Raw genomic sequence first — 22,808 nt, 5'->3', positions numbered from 1 at the left:
CTTACACTCGATGCTATTGTGGCGTATGCTATAGGAAACCCTAAGCTTTATACATATACCTTTATAGGTATATAAAGTATTAGGCCAAACTTTTCAAAATAGGATGCCCAAAGTTAGGCATCTAGATCCACATTTAGATATCTAAATAGGTGGCCTTTGGATTGATTTTCAGACACACTGAGCATGCTCAGCACCTCTAAAACTCAGGCCATTTTATTTAGATATAAATAATATATTTATTATTTATAATAATACTGCCTAATATACTGCCTGATATTTTTTGGTGTTAAGAGTCAAGGTCATACAGCCTGTCATTGAAGATGTTTGCAATGAGATCTAAGATTTGACTTATAAACTCAAGATTTTGGAGTTTTAATTATGTCCCTAAATGTTCAAATACAACAAACAAATATAAGGGTGGGGAAAAAGGGGAGGAGGAGTGTTTTGTTTTGTCTCTGATTTATATACTTGCTTGAATTGGATCATTTACAAAATCACTTTAGCTTGTACAAATTCACTGAGATAAACATCCTTCTGGTATGTTCTCTGAAGACAGTGGAGTCACATCAAGAAGGAATCTAGCGAATTAATGTTTTCATTGTAACTCATTTCCATCTTCTTCCAAAAAGTAACTTCATTAGAATGTTTCTGCTTTGTGTGAGTGCGCTTGTGCACACACACATAATGCCTATGTATTCTGTATGTTCCTAGAGCACAGCATACAAATGAAAGTCTCGTAGTAAAATTGTTATGACACATTAGTACTAAGAGCACCTTTTTGGATGACAAAACTGTAAATAAAAATCAATTGTTCAAATAAAACTTTTTATTTTTTTCTATAACAGATAAAAATGTAACAGTGCAACAGTGCAAGAATATATGTGGCTTATACTGTGATCAGAACCCCGAAGTAAAATTATAGTATTGCATAACTGGACTGTAAAACAGTTAATTAAATGCTAAAAATAGTTTTCACTTCTATAGTCCTTTCCATCTGAGTATCTCAAACTGAAGACAAAGGTGGCAAAGTGTTTTCTGCCTTTTTGCACATGGAAACACTGGGGAATAGAGCAGCCACATAGAGGTACTGAAAGGTCTCACACTGACCTATCCATGGTCACCCAGCAAACTAGTGGGATCAGAACTTGTTTCCTAATGTCAAATCTCCTGCTCTAACCTATAAACAACATTATAATTACAGGAAAAATATGTAACATGGGGTTGAAGACATCTGTTATTCTAAAGGGGAAAAAATAGTTTCAAAACCAGTTGAGAGTCACTTAGTATACTTATTCATTCCTTTTTAAAATAAATTGATGTTATTGTTGTTTTTGGTTTTAATGGGACAGGACTAAATCCATTACTTCAACTGAAATCATGGAAGCAGGATCGTGCCCCAAATTATCCCCAATAAAAATTCTGAATCAGCTGGACTTAATCACAGCCTATTTTCTTCAAATATAGATGGCATCACAATTTTGAAAGGAAGTTTCAATAGGAAGTTTGAAACGGCTGTAACAAGCTACATGAGGTAGAGGCAGACAAAAATATAAATGGTGTCCTTACCTGTGATTTTAGCTTCTCTGTGTGGGTACCTCCTGCTCTGTCAGTGCAGTATGATGTTTCTGCCTTTGCCCCAAGCTTCAGAGGCAAAGATTCCTTTTGTGATTTTCCCCCCCAACTTGTTTGCCAGCTCCCCCAGCTGGCATTTTGAAGTAGTGCACTCATATTTGGCTCCTGGGAATATTGCCATAGCTGAGGGAATATGAGAACTAGAGAACAAGTTAGAAAACAACAGAGAAATTTCCAGGCAGAAATTTAAAAAACAAAAACAAAAAACAATGACAAGTATCAATTTGAAATGCTTTGATAGTTTTCCTCTGTCTTTCCTTCCAGAGCTCCACTTACATATGGAAAAAAGAGCTCCCCCTGCTAGAAGGGGAATTTCAGACTCAGTCAAGACTAGTGGGTTCTGACTGAGTGGCAGATACTCATTTAGAGAAAATAAAATTACATTAAATGAAACTAATTTCACCTTTCTCCTGCATGGGTATCCATCACTCTATCAGACTAATATTGATAGGAAGCAGCAAAGGTAGCAGAACACGAAGGTGAACAGAAAAAAACAACAACAGTCCCTGCCCTTCAGGTCCCTATGGAAGAGGACCAAAGGAAGATGGAAGAACTTTCCACCTGAAAACTGTATCAGACCATGTAGCTGATCCATGATGTAGAGATGGGATTGGCATTATTCCGCACACACACAGCACAAATACAAATTCCTCCATATTCCCTCATATGCCTCTTACTTGGAGGCTTCCTAGAAAATTCCATCCCTCCCGTATTTCTGAACCAAGATCTATGAGATGTAATATGGCTCCGGTTCCAAGCAGGTTCCAAGTCTCAGAGAATGGAAAGTTCAGTGTGTACACACATGTATGCACGCGCTAAGGGGCCCTGATAAATGAGAATCTGAAAGACCAGAAAATCCACAGTTGGTTTACACACAATGGATGTCTGAGCAAATAGAGAGCTGTTAAGATTACTGTTGCTTATTCCAGCCTGATGCTCCTACCATCTCAGCCATTTGAGGGGAGTGAGGAAAAAACATGTCAGTATTGCCCATGTAAAAAAAAAAGATAACATATCCACCCTCCATGTTTAAGGATGTGAGTAGCAGACACAAAATCTCACTGTCTTCCTGTCATGTTTTGTTATTGCTTTCCACATGGATGGTCTTAGGTTCTGGTAGTATTCTTGGGAATAGGTTAAAATCACATTCTTTACAACTTAATTCCCAGAAATAGAGGCTGTGATGTCATTCCTGGAATGACCTTTTGCCCTAAATAATGTGGGAACCCATCTCAGTGCCCCACCCTGACAAGTTGCCATCTCATTGATCATGGACTGGTCAGAGATAGACTTTTATGTAGGTGTTGAGGGGATATCCATGAGGGAAGCGATAATTCTAGTGCAAAAGGAAGAGTGAGCAGATGATCTGACTCCTGTTCTCATAATTCAACCATCAATTAGAAAATTCTGCAGAAGGGGATATGGCCTGGTCTCTGCAGAGGACACCATCATACTCGATAATGAAAAGCATTGGTGATCTGACTTCTGTTGTTCGTCACTCATCTTGATAAGATTTTCAATCTTGTGGGCCTACGGGCCAGTCTGAGGTTTATCCAAAAGAAGTGAATGAGTTCCGAAATTGAATTCAGGAGTTCTTCTTGTAACTGAGTATGAATCTGTGGTTCTTGAAAATCTGTATAATCTTGCTGGTTGGTACAAAAAGCAGCTACCTCTTATGATTGCACTCTGATCCTGGGATGATCCAAGTAATGGTAAATATGGATGCCTTCCTGACTGAGACAAGTTAATCAACATAACTATATTTTCTAAAGTCTTGACGGAAGGAGAACAGGCCAAAGGGAACTGCCTGAAACTGGATGTTGTCATCTAATTGCAAAGGGCAGGTAGCATCGGTGATGTACACAGATATGACAGTAAGTCTATTTGAAATCAATGGAACAAAGAAAATCTGGAGAGGCAACTTCTTGAGTGATAGTGTCCAACCAGAATTGGGCTTTGCAAACTACTAGGTTCATTTTTGATAAGTCCCAGACTAGAGGAAAAAACACCTCCTGTTCTCTTTTTGCACTGTGGAAGATCTTGACTAGAAACCTAAGAAACTCTTGAATACTGGCATAGTAACGATGGCCTCTAAGGTGATGAGTTTTCTTGCATTTTCCAGAGATGCCAGTCATTTTGTGAGGTCCTGGGGAAGAGGAGATGACAGGACATAGAGAGGAGTGGAATCTTGAAATTCTCTGAGGCATTCTACTGCAACTATTTCAAGAGCCCATCTAGCTGAAGTAGTATTGGCTCGAGATCGAATAAGTTCTTCTATCTTCCTCTTACAGGGATGAGCTCCTGAGCCAAAGGGCTTCATTCAGAGAGGTAAAGCAGCATGTGAGGGTCCTCTCTGGTTGTGGTTTGGAAAATATTTTCTGGCATCAATGGAGCAAGAGTGACAAAAAGAGAAATGGTTTTGAATGGCTGAAACTTAAAAGTTGTGATATAAAGATTTATCACTCACTCTGGAATCTCTAGAAAAGGGTTGATTTGCTGTTATCTTGTTCAGGTCTGAAGAATCCTTAATCATTTTCTCGAACAATTCTCAGAAAAGTTTCACCCCATTGAAGAGTCTCTTGATCATATTGGTCCTGGAGGTCACATATATCTCTACAAACCTGAGACGCTCATTCTGTTTCCTTGAGGTGTTAAAGGATGGATCTGACAAAGAACCTGGTAAGTCACAGGCTGCATAGTACACAAAACTCAGGATGAGTTTAATAGCTCTTACTTTTATTTAGAATCTTCCTTTAGAAGATCTCTTTCTCTGTGGGTGTAGTGGGCAGTGAGTGATGGATAAGGCTGTGCAAGCTGAGACTACAAGATGCTTATAATGCAATGCAGGAGGATTCCAAGCCCATTTTAGAAAGCTCAAACTTCCTTTGGAGTTCTAGTTCCATCCACAGGAACTGAGCCTTCCCTATGATGAAACTGGTCTTGACTGAGGTGAAAGGAGGAGTCATCAACCTTGGGAACCAAAACAGATTTGGTGGTTTTACACAATTGAACTTGGTATCATTTTTGGGTGACACTGATGATGGACCTCTTCTTTTCCAGGTTGGCTATTCAAAGTCCACTATCTCCTCCATCAATTTTGATACCTAAAAGGCACTGTATCCTCCTTTATTTTGCTTCATCTTGAAGAGGTATTGGACTGAAGGAAGTTGCATGGCTGGGTTAATTATTTTTAATGAACAATATCCACCAACTCATCTTGTTTGTCTGGCAAGAAAAGGCACCTGAATCATCAGATTCAGATTGGTCCAAATCAGAGCAGTAGAGTTCTCCTCCCTCTGCTGGACTTAGGGGAACTAATTAACTCCTCTGAGTATGAGACAGGCTGAGATTTTATTTTCTTAGTAACTACTATCTGTTTCCTGGGGAGAAGTCTAACAGAAATGAGGGAGGGTGGTACTCTTGAGGTTTTCTGCAAATAGTGCTAGAGGATAGAGAGCAGTCTGGTGAGAACTGTAGGACACAGGACCATGGGAAATCATGCATCTTGGACATATGGGGTCCAATTCTCCACTTCATTACATCAGGATTACACTGATGTCATTTCAGTTAAATAGGCATAAAACTGATGTAACACAGATGCTGAAAGATGGAAAGCACAGTTTGGGTCTACTGTACAAGCTAGGAAAACTACCTGGATAGTAGGGGCAAAAAGAGCCTACTGCTACATAAGTCCCACACTTCAAGCATTTTCTTCCCCTCCAACTGACCCAATCTTGGCTCCTGGCTGACATTTCACTACTGGGCAACTCAAGAAGTAGGAGAAGCTGGCAGTGAGATCCTAAAGAGCCAGTTCATTCACTGTAAAAGGCTACTAAACACCACAAATCGTCTTCCTAGCGTTCCTGCAACAAGTGGAGAGAGACTGCAAGTATATGGAGCTGAAAATGGGAGCTGCAACCTCTTTATCTTAGCACTAAACCCATTCTATGGGGAAGTGCGGAGAAAACCAGAGGTCTATGGAAATCCCCGGCTTTCCATTAATGCTTCAGTGAATGAACCAAAATGCTATGTGGAACCAGAAGAGCCTTCAGAAAGCAGAAGATTGCTCTGCAAATATGAGTACGGGATTTCAAACATGCCAGTGAGGGGAGCTGACAAGCAACTGAAAAAAATCACAAGAGGAATCTTGTGGGACAAAGGCAAAAAACCCTTCTGTACTGGGCTAAAGAACTGTTGCGTTACCATGTGGAAGCCAGAAACGTTTGACAAAATGACCTAATTAATGACCTATAATTCAAATACCATTTGATATTTTTCTGCACAAATATTCTCCTTTGCTTTCAGAGTAAGTCTGGCAATTTTCAAGCTACACAGATGCTAAAATAGGGCTGTATAATGGTTGCAACTTTAACTGAGGAGAGGCTCCCCCATCTTCAAAATGTATTTAAATATGATACTGTGATAGATATTGTTATTAATAATATAGTATTGCTTTAAATGTGATTGGGGCCATGATTCACAAAGGATTTAACCTCTTAAGATTTCTGTAGTATCTCTTCTCCCACAAAAGTGAATTGAGACATCTCAAAAAAAAAGTTTGAAGAGAATAGCCAAAGGGACATGTCCAAGGACAAGCAGCTGGGTACAAAAATCGAACAGGACAGAACACAAAGAGACAGAGCAACCAGCTCCCAAACAGCCACTCACAAAAAATAACTACAGTCTGTGTTCAGAAGCCCTCGTCTTTCAAGGGTTATGTTGACAAGTTCCTTGTCCTCAAAAAGCATTTCATGTTGTTCTATCTCCTCACCATTTCTCTCAGTAACCTCAGCACCTATGGAAACTTGAAATTAACTAAACGGGTAAAGTAAATCCATTTGAAATTGGTAATCTGCATTGGTGTGGACTTTTTAGAACATTTCTGTAGTGGTCTTTACTTCTCAAACAAGCTTTCCTGCCCTTTTAGGAAATCTGGCTAAGGCTACACTATTTCACAGCTTGACATTAGAAATGTATGTCCACAGGGTCCAACATTCAGATTTGGTGAGTGTCGCTCTGACATTCAAACTTACTTGTATTTAGAAACAGATATCTGCATGCCTGATCTATGGTTGCCAACTATCTGTTTGCAGGAAACCGAACACCCTTGCCCCGCCCCCTACCCCACCCCTGCCATGAGACCCCATCCCTGCTCCATCCCTTCTCTGAGGCCCCGCCCCCCACTCACTACATCCCTCCTCCCTCCATTATTGCTCTTCCCCACCTTCGCTCACTTGGTCATTTTCACTGGGCTAGGCCAGGGGGTTGGAGTGCAGGAGTGGGTGAGGGCTCTGGCTGGGGATATGGGCTCTGGGTGGGGCTGTAGATTAGGGGCTTGGGGTGCAGCAGGGGGCTCCGGGCTGGGGCCAAGGGGTTCATAGTGTGGGAGGGGGCTCCAGGAGGCAGATGGGTGCAGGAGGAGGCTCAGGCTGTTGCAGGGGGTTGGGGCACAGGAGGGGATGCGGGCTCCGGCCAGGCAGCGTTTACCTCAGGTATCTCCCAGGAAGCAGCCGGCATCTCCCTCTGGCTCCTAGGCAGAGGCACAGACAGGTGGCTCCGCGCACTACTCCTGCCTGCAGGCACTGGCCCCGCAGCTCCTATTGGCCAGGATTCCCAGCCAATGGGAGCTGCGGAGCTGGCACTCAGGACACAGACAGCACACGGAGCCCCTATGGCCACCCTATGGTTACAAGCCAGAGGGAGATGCCAGCTGCTTCCCGGGAGTCACACAGAGCCAGACAGGCACCCTGCCTTCACAGCTACTGATGGCCAACTGGACTTTTAACAGCTGGTCAGCGATGCTGACTGGAGCCACCGGGTCCCTTTTCGACCGGGTGTTCTAGTCAAAAACCAGACGCCTCATGACCCTAGCCTGATCCAAAGCACACTGAAGTCCTTGGGAATTATTCCATTGATTTCACTGGTCTGCAGAGCAGACCCTATGTACTTGTTCCACCTAAAGATCAAATAAATATCTAAGTGACCTAAATTGCAAATACAAATAAGTGAGGTACAAAACAGGTGTGAAAAGAAAGTTAAGGCCAGGTTGGAAATCAGGCCCAGTATGTGCAATGTGGCTGAACTAATGTAGCCAGTGGAACCTTACATTTTGCATTTCTATAGGTTTTGGTATTCAGTTGTATCAACAAAGGGCTTTGCATTTAATTATATATGTGATTTAGATTCTAGATGCTGCACATTTAAGTCATGAAGATGCTGCCTATGGACTCAGTCCAGCTGAAAGAAGTGCAGAGCCAAAGTGCTCCTGCTCAGTCCACACTCTGTAATGAAGTATGCATCCTGCTCAGCACTGTCAGCAAACCCCTTTGCCTGCCCTCAAGCCAGCCAAGTCCAAAAAACACCATTTAAGAAGGTATTAAGACAAACAAAACAAAAACCAGTAGAACCAACTAGATAAGAATATAGATTAACAAGCAACCCCACAGTCTGCTTCCCTTTTATCCTGTCATACCTGTGATTGTGATTATTGCTTGCGTTGCTTTGGCTAAACTTATAGTGTAAGCTCTGTGGGGCAATTATGTTTTTTTCTAGGCTTTGTATACTTTTGGTACTATATCAATAGATAAATAACAACCAGCTCTGGGCCCAAATTGGCCTGAAATAAATTAAGTATTGTAAGTAGAGGGAAGTGGACACACCCAGTGCATAGTAACTTAAATACAATCCATTACATGCAACAATGTGCACAGAAACTATTTTTAGGATTTTCAGTTATTCTGATAGCCAGTGAAGACTGGTGGCTCCACAGTAGGGGCTGTACTTGAACAAAATGAGAGTAGGGGTAGGCAATATGCACGAGAAAACAGTATCTCTTGTAGCCAACTTCCTAGTGCTTTGTGTTGTATGATGGGCTCAGTTTTCTTTGGCACAGAGAAAGTGTTATAGCTGATCAAGCCAACATTCTGTCTCTGATAGTGGCTAGTACCAGAATCTAACCTGCACACAGGAACGTTCCACCCTATCTCCATTACTAGCTTGTTTACAACATGAGGATTTACATATTTTTCATGAAATGCATTTAATCTCGAAAAACTGTATTTGGTGTACACTACAATTTTAGTGATGAGACAGTGGGGTGCCGGGAGCAGCTCTGATAAGCATGTGCTCCAATGACAAAAAAAATTATTTAAAAAAAACTGATTACCCATAGACTTTAAAAGAAATCTTCTGACTATAACACTGTAATAAAGAGTAATCACTCTTTTCTGTGGCTAATATTTTGCTACAGTATATGCACATAATTGTGTTATGATCACATCCTTTCTATGAACCACAAAATATTGCTAGACACTGAAGATATGTGTACTGTTTCTATAATCAGAAAGGGAATATTCTAGGTAGGAGCTCTGCAGTGAAGCAGAGAGAGATAACACTATTTTTAGGGATAACACTATTTTCTCTTTTCTAATAAAGCCCCTTGTTCAGTTTTAGAAGAAAGCAACTTTTAAAATTATTTTACATGACAGACAACAGAGTCATTTTTTAGGCTTTATTGGCTTGCAATGTCAGTAGTTGTCAGACATATTTCAAATTTAACAATGGCAACAGCAAAAGACAAAGGAAATCAGTGTGAGATATGTGTCCTCATATTAACCGCAGCTACCCCATTAGTATGTTGTCTATCAGTTAAACTGCAGTATACAGTATATGCCATTTTTCAAGATCAAATCCATTTCATCACAAATATAGTGGGTTCTAGTCAGAACCCATCATAACATTTGGAAGAAGGAAGAGGACGGGGGGAAAGAAGGGATAGTCTAGCAGAAGGGCAATACTTTTTTTCAACCTTAGCAGCAGCACAAACAGCAATACTTGTTCTGGTTTTTTTCCCCTCAGCTGCAGCCTAAAGTGCCTATGCATCTGTTGTGATTCAGGAAGACAAATCATCAGCCAACACAGCCGCTTCACTGTCACTAACGTCAGGCTTGGTTTTCTATTTTCCTTTTCTTGCCAGATCTGGAGACTCATTTTCAACCCTCTCACACTGCTTCTTCTTATTCATTATCATTCTTCCCTTCCAGGATATAAAGATAGTTAGTAGTGGGTGATAGCAGCAAAAAAGGAGGTTGTGACTGTGGCAGTAATAGCTGTGGAAATATTAATGCTACTTCCTGATGCTTAACATCTTGCTAATTATCACCCTGGCTCTGGCCTTCATTTTTTAGGATACTTGAGAAGTTTGTGGCAAGGCATCTTTGGCAATAACTGAAGTCCACAGATTTCACGGACACCACCCGGTTTGGTATTAGATCAGATTTTGGTACCGACATAGCTCTGGTCTCATTGTTTGATGATCATCCCCTAATACTGGACAAAGTCAAGGTACCCAGCTAATTCTTCTAGATCTATCTGCTGATTGTAATTCATTGATTACAATGTGGGGAAGGCATTGGACCCTGCCAATAACAGGGGAAGTAGTACTGGAGTAGCTCCATTCTTTTGTCTCCAAGAGGACCCAAAGAGAAGTGTTGGGTGTTTGTTTTTCTGCCTCAAAGGTTCCCTGGTGTGAAGTGTCATGAGATTCAGCTGAGTCATTTTTCCTGTTCTAATCACTAGGGGAAAGAGAGATGCTCTCGGCTGCAGTGATATCCAGATGCATCTGTTTTACATTAGATCTGGATAGGGGTGTTTTTCAGCTTGCCCATTAGTAGTTAAGATTGGGGAGTGGAGGAAAGATGTCTGGCTGAAGCTCAATCCAAATCAAACAGAGAAAGTGCTGATTAGCAGGGATAAACATACAAAGGAGATGGTGGAGCTTTTAGTGGTCTTTCTAACAGATAGCGTTTGCTCTACTGTTGTTAGTAAAGTATACAATCTCAGGAACCTGTAAATCCCCAGCTGACTTCATCAAGAAGCAGCTGTGGACAAGGATGGAGGAGTCTGTTCCTTTAATTGCCAACAGTGTGTCCATATGTAAAGTCATCTAGCTGATGTATTTTTTATTCCATGTGCCAAGAGAGTTTGTGATCAGCTTATTTTATAAATTAAAATACAAATAAAATTAATGCAGCCCCTCACAGCTGCCGTAATGAATTTAGAAACATTTCAACATCTGTATGTGAGAGAGAGGGGGAGACAGAGGTAAAAATATCAGGGTCACCAAATACAAAGCAACCAGTGTGTTTATTTAGTTTAGTGGGTTGGTCTTGTTGACCACCCTTTGGCTTTATGCAAGGCCAGTTGGTGAGTTTGGACATCATGTCTTCTCTTCTTCCACAGACATGATGTTTGATTTTTTTCTTCTAAACTTTGGATGCCATGATGCAAAATTAGATTAAATGGAATATTATGAATATCTGACTCCAGGCTCTCTCTAATATTGTTTTGGAATGTAAATAAACACATTCAATATGGATTTCTCTCTCCCCCTTTAATACTTTTCTTCTATTTCTTTCAGAGTAGCAGCCGTGTTAGTCTGTATTCACAAAAAGAAAACTCCTTTTCTTCTATTTCTTTATGTCCCTTCAATATTTATGATTTTTACAGTAGTCGATTTCTGATGTTGGTTTGGAATATAGTTACATAGTAATATATCCAATATTGATTTCTCTCTGATCTAAAGTATGTTTTCCCCACACATTATTCAAGAATACTAGCCCAATTTTAAGAGTGTTAAGCACTCACAGTTCCCACTGCAAGATAAGATATGGGCACTCAGCACTTCTGAAAACTGGACCATGCATTTACAAAAGTTTGCACCTAATACACTTGCATTTCTACTAGGACTGTCGCAGTTAACTCATGCGATTAACTCAAAAAAATTAATCACAATTAATAGCACTGTTAAACAATAGAATACCAATTGAACTTTATTAAATATTTTTGGATGTTTTCTACATTTTCAAATATATTGATTTCAGTTACAACACAGAATACAAACTGTACAGTGCTCACTTTGTATTTATATTTATTACCAATATTTGCACCATAAAAAACAAAAGAAATAGTATTTTTTCAATTCACCTAATACAAGTACTGTAGTGCAATTTCTTTATCATGAAAGTTGAACTTACAAATATAGAATTATGTACAAAAGAATAACTGCATTCCAAAATAAAACAATGCAAAAATGTAGAGCCTATAAATCCACTCAATCCTAATTCAGCCAGACAAACAAGTTTGGTTTAATTTGCAGGAGATAATACTGCCTGCTTCTTGATTACAATGTCACCTGAAAGTGAGAACAGGCATTCACATGGCACTTTGTAGCCGGCATTGCAAGATATTTACGTGTCAGATATGCTAAACATTCGTATACCCCTTCATTCTTCGGCCACCATTCCAGAGGACATGCTTCCATGTTGATGATGCTCATTAAAAAAATAATGCATTAATTACATTTGTGACTGAACTCCTTGAGGGAGAATTGTATGTCTCTTGTTCTGTTTTACCTGCATTCTGCCATATATTTCATGTCATAGCAGTCTCGGATGATGACCCAGCACATGTTCGTTTTAAGAACACTTTCACAGCAGATTTGACAAAATGCAAAGAAGATACCAAGATCAGATTTCTAAAAATAGCTACAGCACTCGACCCAACGTTTAAGAATCCGAAGTGCCATCCAAAATCTGAGAGGGACAAGGTGTGAAGCATGCTTTCAGAAGACTTAAAAGAGCAACACTCAGATACGGAAACTACAAGAACCCAAATCAGCAAAAAAAGAAAATCAACCTTCTGCTGGTGGCATCTGACTCATGATGATGAAATGAACATGTGTCAGTCCACTCTGCTTTGGACAGTTATCAAGCAGAACCCATCATCAGCATGGAAACATGTCCTCTGGAATGGTGGTTGAAGTATAAAGGGACATATGAATCTTTAGCACATCTGGCAAGTAAATATCTTGTGATGCGAGCTACAACAGTGCCATGCAACCACCTGTTCTCGCTTTTAGAGACACAGTAAACAAGAAGCGGGCAGCGTTATCTCCTGCAAATTGTAACCAAACTTGTTTGTCTGATTGATTGGCTGAAGTAGGACTGAGTGGACTTGCAGCCTCTAAAATTTTACATTGTTTTATTTTTGAATGCAGATTTTTTGTACATAATTCTACATTTGTAAGTTCACCTTTCATGATAAAGAGATTGCACTATAGTACTTGTATTAGGTGAACTGAAAAATACTATTTCTATTGTTTTTTTACAGTTCAAATACTTGTAATCAAAAATAAATATAAAGTGAGCATTGTACACTTTGTATTCTGTGTTGTAATTGAAATCAATATATTTGAAAATGTAGAAAACATCCAAAAATATTTAAATAAATAGTATTCTATTATTGTTTAATAGTGTGCTTAATCAATGGCTAGATTAATCAATGAATGGGATTAATCGTGATTATTTTTTTTAATTGCTTGACAGCCCTAATGTCTACATATCTTAAAATATTGCTTCATTTACATATTTTATTCAGAGACTAATACATGACTGGGCTTTATTGCTCACATCTCTGATGTGATGATTTTCTAAGAACAAGTGAGCATTTTTTGTTATGCAATGTCAGATTTCAGTTGCTTGCTCCTTCAATAAAGTGATTAACAATAGTGTCTTGAGCTCTGAGGTCTCTATTTTTAGTCACTTTGCAAATTAAATAAGCTTAATTATATTTCAGCATTGTGGGATACATCTTCAGCAGGTGTGAATCAAGGTAAGTGTGGAATGTTACTTTCACACCTGGCATCAGGCTAACATATTTGATGAGGTGGTCCCCTGTCAAAGTCTCTGTAAGTCTGCTGAACACTAGAAGTCCCCTTGTCCTTCTTAGAACCTCTCTCTTTTTGGAGCTCCAAGCACTCAAAATTAATTCAAAGACACCTCTCTCCAACTGTAAGACAACAATCTTACCTCTCGCTGATCTTCTTTGGCAGATGAAATTCCTAACTAGAGCTAGTCAACGTTTTTTTCAACCAAAGCTTTTGACTTGGAAAACGGGGTTTAATTGAAAATGAAAAATTTTCACCAAAAAAAATTATTCAAATACATTTTTTGGTTTTCTGACTAGAGGGGAAATTCTCACCCTCTCATTTTTTCCCACCTCTCTCTTTCTCCTCGCCACTGGAGAAGTGTGGGGGAAAGCTTTTTTTTTAAGTGTTGAAAGGTGAAAGGAAGTATTGCTTTTCTTGTTTTTTTTTCTTCCTTTCCAGTGAAAAAAAATATAAAAGTTAAGAAAAAGGGACGGGAGCCAAAAATTTATAAACAAAATATTTCAAAATGAAACACAAATATTTACTGCTTTGAAAAATAAATCTGTTTTGTCAACAAATAGGAAAAAAGTAAAGGGAAAAAAAAGTCATGTTAAAAAAATTCAAACATCTGTACCTTAACACAATCCTAGAACTGGATCTTGGCCTCTATGTCATCGCTGGAAAATCTCTGCTCTATCTTCATTTCATAGCCTTAATAATCTATCTCTAAACACCCTCTCCAGTTCCAGTGCATTGCCTAGGCAGGCATACACTACAAGATCTCTGCCTAAAAATAAGTAATTATTTTAGCCAGAATAGCAATTTTCTCCTCAGACCTCTCTACATATAGAGGCAGAAATTCCACTCTTCCAAATATAAACTCCAACAGAGTAAAAAATGTTAATCAGAGGTAAGTTCAGACCCCTAAACTCTTCCTCTCCACATTTACTGTTTCTCTCTGATTAATCCTTATTAACCCATTAGCCCTCTCCTCTCTGTTAGCCATATCCTGACATTGTAGGGACAGTGATTCCATTACAACATAATTCCATAATGCCTATTTCTGCATTCTTAGTGTAAATAATATCTACCTGAATAGCCTTAAGATTTGAATTCTAAGTACCAGAATATTCATGCTATTCCTAATTCATTATTCATGCATATTCTTCTTAGATATCTGCATCTTTGAACAACATACAACACTTCAACCAGGTTACATTTTTCACATGTATTATTGAAGAGGAAAATCTGACCCAGTGTTTAGAGGTGAATTGAGACCCAATGCATTATATTGGTTTTAGCAAGGCTTTCACAGAAGTTGCTGTGTATTTAAATCACACAAACTTGCTATCTTGCTAGCCTTTGGCTCCTGCTGCTTTTACATTATACATGACCATCACATATGGGCTACTTCATTAGACAATAATAAAAGCTTATTATACTTGTTCTCTTAATACTGATTTTTTGCTGTCTCTATTATTTTTCTCTGAATATGGAGTTTACTGGTTTCAAACACTTCAGAATTTTTCCTTTCACTTAGAACCTTTTAGGATAGACAATAGCTACATACACACTGCAGCCTCCATACATTAGGGATGAGTACTCTCTTTTGATAACACGGTACTTTCTTAAGACAAAGAAGACATTCAGCCTCCCAGTAGCAGCACAGGTATTCCAGGGCTTCCCAAAATCAAGGATACTGAAGATTCAATTTCATGTATATAGAGAGGCAGGATTAACCCTTCAGAACCCAGATAGCCAATTATTAGGTGCAAACTTGAAATAAAGTGTGGGATTTCCCTCAGAAAAACTCTGCAGAAGGGGGAGAGGGGGAATCTGGCTGAGCCACTGGCAAGACAGGTAAAACTGGAGGGAACTTCAGGAGGCAGGAAATTCCCTGCTGCCACAGACTGACAGGTCCGGTTCTGCCCCCCAAGCTGAAATGAGGCTGAAGCATCCATTACAATGGACCTGTAAGCCTCAACATGATGATGAATAGAGCTTGGCACCTCTAGAGTGGTTTAAAAGTGTCTGGTGCCCACCAGCAGGGAGGGCAGGAGAGCGGGAGGATATGATCCAGCTACCTATTACTTATTGTTTGTTAAGTGCTAACAAGGAGCAAAAATATTGCCAAAATGATATAATTGTTCAAATAACAACAACCACATTTATATCTAACACTGTAGTATTTGGACTATATAGTGCATGGTACTTTACAAATATATAAGGAGAAAAATGCCTGCCCAGAAATCTTATCTAATTTAGACAATTCACATGTAAATAGAGCAAAACAACATGGTAGAAGGGTAGGGGGAAGAAGCCAAATGCCAAGAGAAGAGGAGAGAGACATGAACTAGTCACATTTTTTCCCAATTTCTTTTTCATTTGCAATTGGTTACTCTTGTTGAATCATCTTCCTCTAACTGGATATATCTCACACACATACACAACATACATAATACTTATCTAGAGTGAGTGTGTGTGCACACCTTAGATATATATATATATACACACACACATTTAGCTGGGGGCAGTACTCAAGCAGAGATTAGAGTTTCGAAAAAGGATTTAAGAAGGAAGAATGGAATAACTTACACTAATGAAATACCTTTCATCCAAAGAATGCCAAAGTGCTTTTACAAACTCAGACATACAGACAGACACCATTCAGCCACATCTGGGATAAACAGGAGGTAGCCAGTTGATACATCGTACACTACACTACAATGAGGGGAGGGGAAATATTTTGTCCTGTGTCACAGGCTCAAAGAAATGCATACACAGAGTAAAGTTCAGTATAGCCAGTTATGAATCGATCCTGCAAACAATTATTCATGTGACTAACTTCAACCATTGCTACTCACATAAGATTTACTTGTGTGTGCGTTTAAAGGATGGATCCTTAATTTGCCTTACAAGAATGAAAGTTGAATTGAATCTGCAGGGATTTGAAGCTGTGGGTTCTAGAAGTCTGAGTATTTAATGCTTAACATTATCTTAGGTAATTTGTTGGGTTTTTTTCTTCTGTTAGCAGCTAGAAAGTACAGGTTTACTTTGTTTTCAATGAATCATGTAAAACAAAATGTTACATGAATTTCTATGATTACAATTTTGAACAAATAATATTAAATATTTAATATTAAATATTAAAGGTCAGAACATGTCGGGATAAAGTGAGACGGGCTAAAAGTCGAGTAGAGTTGGACCTTGCAAAGGGAATTAAAACCAAGAGTAAAAGGTTCTATAGCCATATAAATAAGAAGAAAACTAAGAAAGAAGAAGTGGGGCCGCTGAGGATGGAGTGGAGGTTAAAGATAATCTAGGCATGGCCCAATATCTAAACAAATACTTTCCCTCAGTCTTTAATAAGGCTAAAGAGGATCTTAGGGATAATGGTAGCATGACAAATGGGAATGAGGATATAGAGGTAGATATTACCATATCTGAGGTAGAAGCGAAACTGAAACAGCTTAATGGGACTAAATCGGAGGGCCCAGACAATCTTCGTCCAAGAATATTAAAGGAATTGGCACCTGAAATTGCAAGCCCATTAGCAAGAATTTTTAATGAATCTGTAAACTCAGGAGTAGTACCGAATGATTGGAGAATTGCTAATATATTTCCTATTTTTAAGAAAGGAAAAAAAAATGATCCGGGTAACTACAGGCCAGTTAGTTTGACATCTGTAGTATGCAAGGTCCCGGAAAAAATTTTGAAGGAGAAATTAATTAAGGACATTGAAGTCAATGGTAAATGGGACAAAATACAACATGGTTTTACAAAAGGTAGATCGTGCCAAACCAACCTAATCTCCTTTTTTGAAAAGGTAACAGATTTTTTAGATAAAGGAAATGCAGTGGATCTCATTTACCTAGATTTCAGTAAGGCATTTGATACCGTGCCACATGGGGAATTATTAGTTAAATTGGAGAAGATGGGGATCAATATGAACATCAAAAGGTGGATAAGGAATTGGTTAAAGGGGAGACTGCAACGGGTCCTACTGAAAGGCGAACTGTCAGGTTGGAGGGAGGTTACCAGTGGAGTTCCTCAGGGATCGGTTTTGGGACCAATCTTATTTAATCTTTTTATTACTGACCTTGGCACAAAAAGTGGGAGTGTGCTAATAAAGTTTGTAGATGATACAAAGCTGGGAGGTATTGCCAATTTGGAGAAGGATCGGGATATTATACAGGAGGATCTGGATGACCTTGTAAACTGGAGTAATAGTAATAGGATAAAATTTAATAGTGAGAAGTGTAAGGTTATGCATTTAGGGATTAATAACAAGAATTTTAGTTATAAATTGGGGACGCATCAATTAGAAGTAACGGAAGAGGAGAAGGACCTTGGAGTATTGGTTGATCATAGGATGACTATGAGCTGCCAGTGTGATATGGCTGTGAAAAAAGCTAATGCGGTTTTGGGATGCATCAGGAGAGGCATTTCCAGTAGGGATAAGGAGGTTTTAGTACCCTTATACAAGGCACTGGTGAGACCTCACCTAGAATACTGTGTGCAGTTCTGGTCTCCCATGTTTAAAAAGGATGAATTCAAGCTGGAGCAGGTACAGAGAAGGGCTACTAGGATGATCCGAGGAATGGAAAACCTGTCTTATGAAAGGAGACTTAAGGAGCTCGGCTTGTTTAGCCTAACTAAAAGAAGGTTGAGGGGAGATATGATTGCTCTCTATAAATATATCAGAGGGATAAATACAGGAGAGGGAGAGGAATTATTTAAGCTCAGCACCAATGCGGACACAAGAACAAATGGGTATAAACTGGCCACCAGGAAGTTTAGACTTGAAATCAGACAACCATCAGAGGAGTGAAGTTTTGGAATAGCCTTCCAAGGGAAGCAGTGGAGGCAAAAGATCTATCTGGTTTTAAGATTCTACTTGATAAGTTTATGGAGGAGATGGTATGATTGGATAATGGGATTTTGGTAAGTAATTGATCTTTAAATATTCAGGATAAATAGGCCTAATCCCCTGAGATGGGATATTAGATGGATGGGATCTGAGTTACCCAGGAAAGAATTTTCTGTAGTATCTGGCTGGTGAATCTTGCCCATATGCTCAGGGTTTAGCTGATTGCCATATTTGGGGTCGGGAAGGAATTTTCCTCCAGGGCAGATTGGAGAGGCCCTGGAGGTTTTTCGCCTTCCTCTGTAGCATGGGGCCTGGTTGACTTGAGGGAGGCTTCTCTGCTCCTTGAAGTCTTTAAACCATGATTTAAGGACTTCAATAGCTCAGACATGGGTGAGGTTTTTCATAGGAGTGGGTGGGTGAGATTCTGTGACCTGCGCTGTGCAGGAGGTCAGACTAGATGATCAGAATGGTCCCTTCTGACCTGAGTATCTATGAATCTATGAATCTATAAAAGTGTCGAATGGGAAAGGGAAGATATTGCACCACTGTCAAAATTTTGTAGTAATTCTCAGTCTTACCAGACATAAATAACCAAAAGATTATTCTGTAATGACACAGTAAATGCTTACCATATTCAACAGTTTCTGTGTAGAAATATGATAATTCCAAGTAATTGACAAAAGTGCATTTGTTTTACACCTTGTAAATTAATGTCTCATGGATTTGGAACATTGCAAGGAGATTAGCAGGGTGTGCTGGCTTCATTATTTTTATTTTATTTTTTTTATTTTTTTGCAACCAGTCATAGAGGGACAAACAGATCAAATAAAATATAAATTAGTAGTAGTAGCAGCTGAAAAGGGGTTTGATTCTCTTCTCTGCAATACCCAGACCTGAAAATGACAGGAACAGTGCACTCTATGATCAATTAACTGCAAAGTATGCTGATGGAAGTGTACAGGGTCAGGAAACCCACCTCAATATAACTGCTTACCCACAGCTCTAGGGTCTTTTCTTTTGAGCGTTTATTTAGGGCCTGTGTGTTAGTTTTCTGTTGGTAACAAGTAATGCTGGTACTATACCTACCCTAGTTGTTTTCACTTTATTCCCAGAGGAACAGCTCCATCCTTTCCGATCTGGAAGAACTTTACATTCCTCCCCTTCAAGACATGGTTGCATGTGGCACCACCATTTCTGTTCCACTATTGAAGCTATGCAAGGGAAAAACATACACATTTACATGTTCAGTAAATGGCCACTTTACATCCCCATTATATGGCAGCATCAATTTTATTCTCCACAAAATGTTTAGAAAAAAGTATGTTGACAAACAGCTACACTGCAAGTCAGAATCTTCCTAAATAAATAAGACTCTATTTGTCAAGGGCACTGTGTATGAATTTGGCACCAGCATCTCTTCTTAATTATTATTGTTATTACTACTTTTTTTTTAACATTTGTTACATTTGTTTAAATTTATCTTGCTTCAAGAACAAATTTCACAACAATCCTTTTCAATCACCAATTCTTCTTTCCTGGTCAGATTTCTAAGTTTTTGGCATAATCTCTTCGTTTGAGTTAATGTACTGTGTTTGAAGTTCTGTATATTCAAGGTAAGATTAAATGTATTCCCTGAAGATGACATACTTACAGCTTCTATGACAGCAAACACAGAAAAAATAATTCATGTAAAGGGTGAAACAGCCTTGTCCTTTTTCAGAGAAAGAGTTGTGCAAAATGAGCCAATATTTTCCCAAATAAAACATATAAACCCATGCCAGTTTTGTTTGCAATATTAAGATTGCACTATGGATAGCAAAAACACCATTGGTCTAAAAACCCTAAAAACAAGCCAAACTATGCTCTGTTTGTTTGTTTTTCTTTGTTTTGTGGCAAAGTAACAGATAAATAAAGTATGAGACTGCAGCATCTGAAAATAATATGCTGATGTAACTTATGCATAAACACTTTTAATTAAATTAACTTGAAACAACACTAAGAGCATTCTATTATTTAGATCACAGTTTGCTTCTCAAGAGGTCTAGTTCACTGTCATCTACTGATTTCACATAGTGTTTCCATGAAGCATTGGCAAATAATTCATTTTTCTTATCCTCCTCTCACATTCATCTTGGACATGCCCTTCAGAATCCTTTCTAACACTTTTAAACACTGCTTGGTTTAAAAGAAAGATTCCCAGTTTAGACACTATGCATTACAAAACCCACCAACAAAAATACAACAAAATGAAGTAAGTGAAGTCATCGCACCATCAACACAAGAAGGAGCTGCTCGGGTGGTACCTGCTACCTGCCCAGGAAAGCAGGAGCACTTGACTGTCTGTGACCTTTCTTCTATCTTGTTCTTATTACAACATCTGTGGAGAGCCACCACCTCACAGGTTCCCGTTTTAACATGGTGAGCTGTGCAAACAAAAAGAAGAAGGTGATGACGGTGATAACGTTGCTAGGTAGCATGGTACAGTGTTTGTTTTTATTAGAAATACGTTACATTCAGCTCTATAAAGGGATCTGCAATACACACAATTAGAATTACAATAACACCAACTCTATAGTGCAAAGCTGATTTCTTTTCTAAACATAGCATAACTGTCTCTGACAGAAAATGTGTGGTGAAATAAGAACAATTAGAGAAGAATGCACATTGCACCATTTCAGTGGAACAAAATGTAGAGGCACTGAAAAGGCATCATAGAAAATATATATTTTTTCAGAATAGCATAGGCACCTGCATCTCCGTATAAACCTAATATAATATATTTTCTTAGGGTGACACTCAGAAAATAAAGTGCTTCAACATTAAAATAGCAGCATGAATATATATTTTGGAATGCATACATTATAAATGTTAGATGACCACATGTCCCCAGACAGATCCAGTTTTTTATATGATATCCCAGGATCTTCCTTTAGGACACCTGAAATGTCCCAGTTTTTCTTTGTTTGTTTTTTTCATTTCACTAGTCAACTGGTACAGATCCACTAAAATGATATGGCAGGATTTGGGAATCCTATGCATGGAATATGATCCCCCATCATGTCATGGAGCTCTGTGCTTCACAGTGCAAAGCAGGGTTGGGGGCAGTGGATCAATGACTACTCATACACACTAGCCATTCTCTCTTGCTTCAGGATCAGCTAGCCAGTCACAGGAACTACTGCAGCCCTGTGGCTACAGCAGTCCCAGGAGAAGATCTGCCTGGGGGAAAGGTTAACTATTTAAGATATAGTAACTAATTTTTGTATCATTTTCATTTCATCAGAGCTTGCTGAGACTGCAAGCTGAACCAGTGGCTGATAGAAATTGTAGGGCAGATCACAGACAGATCATAAAACTTCTGCTAAAGTACCAGAGAGTCACCGTGTAAACACAGAACTTGTATTGTACCCAAATGAGATTGTGAGATGTTACCCTGGGGAGACTGCTAGAAAATATTATGTAAAACTTCCTTTCCTCAGGTCTACACTACCTCAGCCTTAGACAGCTCTATTTGGATCACATGGAGGGGCACTGGAGAGATAACAAGTGCAAAATATTTTATGAAATTTTATCAAGAATACAGACTCTCTCCATCCCCTTCCTACCCAAATTTCAAAAATTGGTATGGCGGCAGAAAGTGATCTGAATTGGCAAAGCAAACAAATACAAAAGTTGGGACTCTAATGGGAGACTTGCCATGTAGGACTGGGCCCTTTTACAAGCAGCTTTGACTTTGCTTTTTTTCGCATGCTACAGTTTATGCGGAATATATAACTGTTCTAAAGCACACTGCCCTCTCTGGCCAGTAGCCTATATTCTTGAAACTAGACTATGAATTTAAGCTTCCGCCCTTAACTTGGGGCCATTGCCAAGCCACAGTAAGCCAAGATGAACACTAAAGAGATTGTACTACCCATAAAGACAAAGCAGATGCTCTCCTCAGTGAGCCGGCTGCACTCCGTGGAGCAGTGGTGGGGAGAAGCGGAAGCAGGGCCATAACCATACCTTTTCTTTGACCTCTTTTCAGAGTCTTTCTTCCTGAGAGAACAGGGAGCAGGAACAAGCAAATTCCTCTTCTCCCAAGAGTGCAAAGACAACTATTGTAAACTGTGCAACCACTTGATTGCCACTCTTGCCCATGCACAGCCATAGAGGGGTAGCCCACAATCTGGCTCTTAGTTACCAAAATGGAAGCTACTGCTTAGAACATTGTATTCAAGCAATCACACGTTTTTCACTAGAACAAAGCCAGTCAAACAGCTTGTGATCATTGTAATCACTCTCTACACATTTCAGTTTTAGCATCACATTGTACAGTGTCAGGTTGTATAATGTTACAGCTGAAATGACATAACACAATCTGACTGTTTGAACCACGCTCACACAGATTATGATCCACTGAAAGGTGACATATCAGGTGAGAAATTCAAAAGAGGTGCCACCTTTTGAAAAACCAAATGTGAAAAATGTTTTTTCTCTGTTTTAAAAGCTTTAACTATTGTTAATAAAATTGAGAAAGAGGGATGCTGCTCACGCTATCTACCTGAACTTTTCTAGGAAGTTAGTGGGGCAAGTTATCCCAACACCCATGAGATTTTT

At 39.1% G+C, this 22,808-nt stretch overlaps 1 protein-coding gene across 3 annotated transcripts in view; it reads right to left on the bottom strand.

The window, feature by feature from the left end:
- TAFA2 (TAFA chemokine like family member 2) overlaps positions 1 to 22,808 on the bottom strand; it is a 310,699-nt gene that overhangs the window by 11,957 nt on the left and 275,934 nt on the right. For all 3 annotated transcript variants that reach the window (XM_043494155.1, XM_038414431.2, XM_043494145.1), the window contains exons 3-4: positions 20,480 to 20,632; positions 19,296 to 19,420 (exon numbers count right to left, since the gene is read on the bottom strand). In XM_043494155.1, coding sequence (XP_043350090.1) covers positions 19,296 to 19,420; positions 20,480 to 20,632 — 278 coding nt within the window. The remainder of the gene's footprint in view (positions 1 to 19,295; positions 19,421 to 20,479; positions 20,633 to 22,808) is intronic.

This window comes from Dermochelys coriacea, chromosome 1, assembly GCF_009764565.3.
Source record: "Dermochelys coriacea isolate rDerCor1 chromosome 1, rDerCor1.pri.v4, whole genome shotgun sequence".
NCBI classification, from domain to species: Eukaryota; Metazoa; Chordata; order Testudines; family Dermochelyidae; genus Dermochelys; species Dermochelys coriacea.
The sequence above is the reverse complement of the archived record's forward strand: the minus strand, read 5'-3'. Positions and strand labels throughout refer to the sequence as shown.